The 7,611-nt window shown below is 47.0% G+C and overlaps 1 protein-coding gene across 1 annotated transcript in view; it reads left to right on the top strand.

Annotated features, from left to right (window-relative positions):
• Window positions 1–5,873: 5,873 nt before the first annotated feature.
• Window positions 5,874–7,611, top strand: part of LOC126547669 (U3 small nucleolar ribonucleoprotein protein IMP3) — a 36,710-nt gene continuing 34,972 nt past the window's right edge. Inside the window, exons 1-2 of the mRNA XM_050195612.2 lie at window positions 5,874–6,076; window positions 6,191–6,298. Coding sequence (XP_050051569.1) covers window positions 5,940–6,076; window positions 6,191–6,298 — 245 coding nt within the window. The 5' untranslated portion in view covers window positions 5,874–5,939. The remainder of the gene's footprint in view (window positions 6,077–6,190; window positions 6,299–7,611) is intronic.

Here is a 7,611-nt window from a genome sequence, read left to right as displayed (position 1 = left end):
GCTTGCTGCGCCTCTGACCCTTTTTCATCGTTCAACAACGTCGGCCCCGCAACTACCGCCTTTGCAGCGAGCTCCCGAACCTTCGATCTGGTTAAGGCCTGAACGCTAGCCTCACCAAACAAAAGCCCCTTCTCGCGCAGGAGGTGATCGGACCTGTTCGAAAATAGGTACGGGTACTGGGGGGGCAGCATAGATGACACTGCGGCCTCCGTCTCAAGTGCTCCGAAAGGTCCTTCAATAAGCACTTTTGCTACCGGCAGACACACGCTATGAGCTTCCACTGCTTGCTTGATCCATGCGCACTCGCCCGTGAACATATCGGGTTCTACGTAAGAGGGGTGAACTACATCCATTGTAGCTGCGGAATCGCGAAGCACTCGGCACTCTTTCCCGTTCACGAGGAGGTCTCGCATGTAAGGCTCGAGAAGCTTCATGTTCTCGTCAGTGCTGCATAAAGACAAAAACACGACTTTTGTTTTTGTTTCTGGACACTGCGCCGAAAAGTGACCCGGCTTCTGGCACGTATAACAAACGCGCGCTTGCCTCGTCTCGAACCGCTTTCTGCGTTCGGCTTCGGTTGCCGCCGTCTCCTTACGTTCGGTCGGACTGCTTTCACTCGCATCCGAACTACGTGTGTCCCCCTTTGCTCTCATGGGCGTGAACTTTGGCCTCTCAAACTTGGAGCCAAATTCACCCTTTTGACCGTCCTTAGCTCCACGAGCCCGACGCGTCACAAACTCCTCGGCTAGCTCAGCGGCTCGAGCCACCGTACTAACGTCTGGCCTATCCAAGACCCAGTACCGCACGTTCTCAGGTAACCGACTATAAAACTGTTCTAGCCCGAAACACTGCAGAACTTTCTCGTGGTCACCAAACGCTTTCTCTTCTTTGAGCCACTCCTGCATGTTTGACATAAGCCTGTAGGCAAACTCTGTATATGACTCACTCTTGCCTTTCTCATTTTCCCGAAACTTCCGACGGAACGCCTCCGCTGACAGCCGGTACTTTTTTAGCAGACTCGATTTCACTTTGTCGAAATCCTCTGCCTCCTCTCTATTCAAGCGAGCGACTACGTCTGCCGCCTCGCCGGGTAGCAAAGTGAGCAAGCGCTGTGGCCACGTTTCCCGAGAGAACCCCTGCTTCTCGCACGTTCGCTCAAAGTTAACCAGGAACAAACCAATGTCCTCTCCAAGCTTAAACGGCCGCATCAGGTCAGTCATTTTGAACAATACTCGTTCTCCTGCACCGTGTGCCTGACTTCCATTACGAGCGCGTTCCATCTCTACCTCGAGACGCTTCATTTCCAAAGCGTGTTCGCGCTCTTCTTTTTCTTTCTGTTCTTTTCGTTCACGCTCATCTTTCTCTTTCTGTTCTTTAAGTTCATGCTCATCTTTCTCTTTCTGTTCTTTAAGTTCACGCTCCCTCTCCTCAATGGTCTCAAGGCATTCCGACAGCTCGTCATCCTCAGCTTCTAACTCAAGAATAGCCCTTAGCAGTTCTGGTTTTCTGAGTTTGTCTGAGACATCCAGACCCAACTCTCTTGCAAGCTCCAGCAATATCGGTTTGCGCAACGACTTCAAATCCATGGCTGCTCTGAATGCTGCTTTCTCTACTGCCTACTATTGTCTTGCCGCAAACTAACCCGGCAGCAACGACAACCACAATTACCAGCTCTGTTTCTGACACTAACAAAAGCCTGGCAAAACTCAGAAGAAGAAAGTCCCGCACTCACCAAACCTCGCAGCCAAGAATTCAGCGCAGTCGTTCCGCTGCAGGCAACCAGTCATCACACAGGGCTCGTTGCACTGCTCCCGGATGGTCGTTGTGCTGCTCAGCATACAGTCAACCGCATCTCTTCGCTGCTGGCCTCCGTTGTCGCGATCCCACCGCTGCCACCAGCTGTTGGGGTCTCGGTGCTGACGCCCGTTATTGCCAATGGGTCGCAAGCCCCAAGGGTAGCGTTGGCCTGGCGGCCTGGGGCACTGGAAGCATCCGAAGGTCCCGGCAAAGCAAGAGTAGACTGGTAACAGAACAACTTGTTTATTCTAACATAGCAAAAGAGCGGCCGGTCAGGTCGACCGAAGTGGAGAGACGGGAGAGCACGTAACTCAACAGAACAAATCGGAGCCTCTCTCTTGGCGTCCGGGGGCAGCTGCTCTTATACTCTCGGCGTCGCGGGCCAGAAGGAAGGTCACGGGATGAGCCCACGCGACGGCGGAGCATGAGCCCACGCGACGGCGGAGCATGAGCCCACGCGACGGCGGAGCACGGTCGAGCTGAGAGACATGTTGAGACGAGTGTAGTGACGCATCGCCAACCCGCCGACGGACAGACCTCCTGGCTCCTCACTTGGGGAGCTCCGCTCCCCGGCTGCCGCGCTTTGACAAGCGTGGGCACACACACACACACGCACACACGAAGACACGTGGCACTGAAACACGCCTGGACACGCTTGGCGGGGAGGCGTTGCGGCGGCGTCGAACGGGCCAAAATGTCCGCCGCTTTGAACGAAGCCCCGGCGTCCGTTGCATCCGCGCCGGCATTACCGCGCGTTGTAGGCGAAACGTAACAGTATAATAGTTTAGATATTTCTTCTATGCACACAGTGATGGGCATATCGGGGACATCATACGTTGTGCAACAGCGCAAAAACAACACGGACAAAAGGAAGAAGAACACGACAACACGCCGCTGACTCACAATTAATGTTGAATTCATGAATTTCACACACATATATAGAAACTAAAGTCCAAAAACCTGGACATACGCAGGGCAAAATGAACGCTTCGATGATGTAATGAAAAGGAAGTGTACTCTGTCAGGATTGACATAAATAACAAAATTATTTCTTGTGAAAAATGACCCAGGGTTCACTTATGCATGTCCCCACCCCCCTATATAATCTTTATATTATATGCTTCTGCAATTTATCTTGCCATCTAGCCTGTGTGCTTGAAGATAATATAAGTTTCATTAAAGATAGGAACACAGCCACGCGATTTGAAATGGGCAGGAAAATGTAGCCGTGCATCCCTTTGTAGAGATAAATGATCGTTTGTCCAAGAAATTCATTACCACACGACAGAGTAATGGCACACACAACTCCTTTTGCGTATGCGATGTATTTGTTAACATGGTTCTCTGTATATCTGCCATTTAATTGCCTGCCTATCGTTTTGCACTTCGTCAACTTTAGAGCAGTTGTGCCCTACCTTATTTCTTGCAAAACACAGTGCATCTACGCCGCACCTGGAACCAGCATTCTTTAAGCCATGCGACATTTTGTGCATGCACGGAATCACCACGCATTTTTTTTTTTTGCATCGCTTAATTTGATCACACTAAAGTTTATAATTGGCACACTGAATGCTGGAAACCATACTTTCACAAACGGAGGTAATAACTGTTCTTGGAAATCCAGCGTCCATTAAACGATTAATCTGAATTAAAGGCTGGCTTTGACATATGTGAACAACGATTACTTTATTGCTGCGTTCAGTGCAGTAGTTGCTATTGCCCTCTTTATAATTTTATATTGGCCAGAATTATAGCTCAGGATTGGTTTCACAGATCTATAGGTTCATACTACCAGCAAGGATAACGTTCACCAAAGGTTAGACGAATGTCAAGGTACTGCTGTTGCTTACTTTTTGGAGCTTCGAACGTGAAGGCCAGGCCCATACCGTATCCTTTAAAAACATTCAACGAACTGTCCACAGCCGCGGAACGAACATCACCATAGAGAAGAACCAAGAAGTCATCAACGCGTAACGTAAAACGCCACAGGAAAGCTCTCCGAGGTGACGCTGTAAAGTAGTCTGTTAAGAAATCGCTGAACAATCTAACTGCGACCCACGAACCTATGCAAATACATACCTGATTTTTGTACAAAAATATTACAATGCCATGAAACAAACGTAGAACCCAAATAAAAAGACAACAGTTCCAGAAAAGCTTCTATAGAAATACCGCGCCCATCTATGAAGGCTTGTTCGATATTGTAATAAATTATGCACTCTTTTATACACTTCATAACCTGAGCATGCGGTAGAAAATAGTGCAGGTTTTCTATGTTTATACTGAAGGCACTGTCAATGTTCGTCAGTTTACTTTCCAAGTACTTGCAAACCGAATCAAAATTTGCGAATCAGAATGGATCAGCAATTAGGCGCTCAAGGTTTTTCTGCAGGCACCTCGACACATTGAACTGCCAGCTTACCTTTTCAGACATTATGGCCCGGAATGGCATTTCGAACGGTCCGAAGTTGGGCATGTTCGTCACTGATGTCGTGACGTCCTACGATGATGAGGAGGCATGTGGCAACGACAAAATGCATAATTCGGTTCTTTAAAGTTAGTTTTGCCGCAATACAGTCAAGTTATGCGGAGAAGCATATTAAAAATTGAAAGAGCCACTGTCACAGGGCATAGTATGCGTTCCTTAATTATACACGCATGCACTCGCCGGCTCCTGTCACAGTACGAGCACCGACGCGTCTAATAGTCGTACTGGCAGCCATTCAAAGCTGTTTCTGACTTCTGCTGCGGCGATTTAAGCCCCTCGTTTTGGGACTATAAGTCTGGTTCTTGCTGTAAAAAAGTAATATTTTGTTTATAGCCACTTCACGGAGGTACCCCGTATGAAGAAATCGTAGGCGTCACTGCTGCAATTCGTTTCTTTTACCCTATCGGAGCCATCCAAGTGATGCATCGGCAGGGCTTGTGCCATGCTCCCTGACCGTGATTCCTATCTATTCGCGCCCTCCTAAGAGACACGGGCACGGCCCCACTACAGTTACTAGACGTATCGGTGCTCGCACTAAGACAGGAGACGGCTAGGGCGCTCGTGTATAAATAAGTAACGCATACGATGTCCCTCAACAGTGACCCCTTTCCATTTTTGAGGTTCTTCACCGCAACACATTTCGTATGCTTCACCGCATAACACAACTGTATTGCGGCGAAGATTAATCTACAGAAACAAATTATGCAATAATTCTACCCTTGCCCAAGCAGCAGCGTTGCGTTTGATACAGCAACCTTCGTTTTTTCTTTCTTTTTTTTGCGTTTCTGTTCAGTTTCGAAGGCACTACATACTAAAGTCGGAGCATGCATACAATGTGATGAGGACGCAGTTCGCCAGCCCCATTCGAGTACCCCAAAGATCATTCTCATGGCAAGAATCATTCGTCAATTCGCATTCCAAACATTGGTCAGCAATAAAAAGCTTGACCTTATTCATGTTGCGGCGAATTACGACGAATACAAGTGACAACTGGCTGGGGGTAAATTGACGTCTGCTGAAGTGCGAATTCGGCGCGTCTCTCGCAGAGGGCGCTAGAGACAAAGCACCTTTCAGAGTCGCCACTTGCTAAATGTCCATGCACGTAGCAGAACATGAGCAGAACGTGAAACTAGGGCAGTGTTTTGCATCATTTCTGCTTCGGTGCCAAAGCGGCTCAGCTGGAGATGCCCAAACTTCCGAGTTGTTCTGAGGTACTGAGTGTGCGCCAGGTTTCCCACAACGTTTGTTTTGCATAACCTCCGAGATTGCAATGTTGATAGCTTACGAGCGTGCCACACCAGAAGCAAAAGTCTAGTTCATTCTACTTAAATAAAGTTAGGTTGCAAGAACATTTTTAGTCGAGAGCAGAACAAAAATACATAAAAAAAGATCACAAAAAATGTATGACGTCATAGCGGCCATTTGTGAACGTTGTATGTTATGATTCATTTGATTTTTAAATAATTTATTATTATTGCTGTTTCATGTAACCTACCTTAATCTTATTTATATGCTGCTCATAATGAAGGAAGTTGATAGTTACCGAACATTCTTGGCTTGACTTCGGTCCTTCGGTGATCTCTTGGCAACTGTGAAAACGATTCATTCGCAAGCGTGTGCAGGGTTGCAGCATTGTGTTGTTACGAGTGTCAGCATGGTTCGAAAACTTAAGTATCACGAGCAGAAGCTCTTAAAGAAAGTTGACTTTATATCGTGGGAAGTCGACAACAACCTCCATGAAGTAAAGATAATGAGAAAGTACTATGTCCAGAAGCGCGAAGATTACACAAAGTAAGTTTTGCCTGCCTGTTAATCGTGGCGGCGACCTCCGCGGGTTCAAGCATGGTGCATTCGCGCGCTGCACATGGTCCTATGCCACTTACTCTTCGTGTAATATTTGTGCAGATACAATAAGCTGTCACGGGCTATACGGGATCTGGCGCGGAAGATCAAGGAGCTGGATCCGAAGGACCCATTTCGTGCAAAGGCAACCACCGACTTGCTGAACAAGCTGTAAGTTGTCAGCATATTCCTGTTTCTCTGGTATTGCCGGTTCCACATGCCTGCAATTGAGCCTATCTATGGGACTTGTGTGTGTGTGTGTGCTCGTGTGACGTTGAAACGTTCAAGGCTTTAAAGACAAATAGCCTTGCTGCTGGTCTATACAGATTGCCTGAGCAACGGTGACCCTGAATATGACACCCCACTTTCGTTTATTCTCGCCTTCAAGGCTTCAGAAAGCAGTGGTATTTCGTTAACAACGCCGATCCGATGGTAGGCTGGTAGTGTTAGTTTCTGCTGCTGTGTTGTGTGAAGCCAGTGCTATACCGAATTGAAGTGCATAGCTCCAACAGTCTAGCTGCAAAGTGATTTACGGACTGCGTTGTCTGGGGCCGCTATCCGTATAATACTTTCTGTAGCATCGCAATTATATATATTTTGCAGAAGTCGCAGAGTTCTAAAATTGTGACATGCACTACAAAATGACAAAAAAAGTAAGACATGTCACAGAAACAAGAACACTAGCACCAGAGTCGCAGGTCATGCTTACAAGTAATTATGGTGAATTTCTTATTAGGTTCTGAAATTTGAAAAATAATGGCAATTTCTATAGTGTTTCACCAGTATCTTCTCCACTACTTGCAACATCAGACAAGGCCACTGTTGTTGATGTTACACTGTACTTTGTTCAAATTAGGCTAAGGGTGTTTTATCCCCATCTAGTCATTGGTATCTTAAGGAGAGAGAGGAAAAAGTGTAAATGAAATGCAGGGATGTTATTAAGGACTAAGCTCAGTTGGCTGCCCTGCACTGGGGGAAGGGGGAAAGGTAAGGAATAGATTAAGATAAGAAGAGAAAGTCCACTTTTGATATCGCCAATGTAGTGACAGTTCTCTGCTCTATATCACAGAGGGTCACTCAATCCAGTAGCCTTCAGAAATCACAGCAGCGCTTTTGTGGCCTTTTGTAGCTGTGATATATGAGGCCATGGTCCCATGATCTTGTACAGTAAGAAAGGTTTTCCATCTGGCTAATTTAGAGATATGTGGAGGTCATGCCTTCCATTTTCAAAGGATGTGCAGTAGCACAAGTGTTTCATAGTCGTCTCAACACCACAGGCATTGACGCTATCGGCCGTTACAATAAAAAATAAATAAGCATTGGCGAATGCAACACCCAGGCATAACCAACACAGCTCTGTTTCGTCACTTCGGGAAAGACCAAGTAACAGCTGCAGTTGCATAGAAGGGCCAAGAGAATGCAACCGTTTGTGAGTAAATTCAGATGTGTGCGATTTCTGCAATGCCATACGGTATGCTGGCTTG

Source organism: Dermacentor andersoni, chromosome 1 (genome assembly GCF_023375885.2).
Source record: "Dermacentor andersoni chromosome 1, qqDerAnde1_hic_scaffold, whole genome shotgun sequence".
Lineage (NCBI taxonomy): Eukaryota > Metazoa > Arthropoda > Arachnida > Ixodida > Ixodidae > Dermacentor > Dermacentor andersoni.
This window is presented reverse-complemented; position numbering and strand designations above follow the sequence as displayed.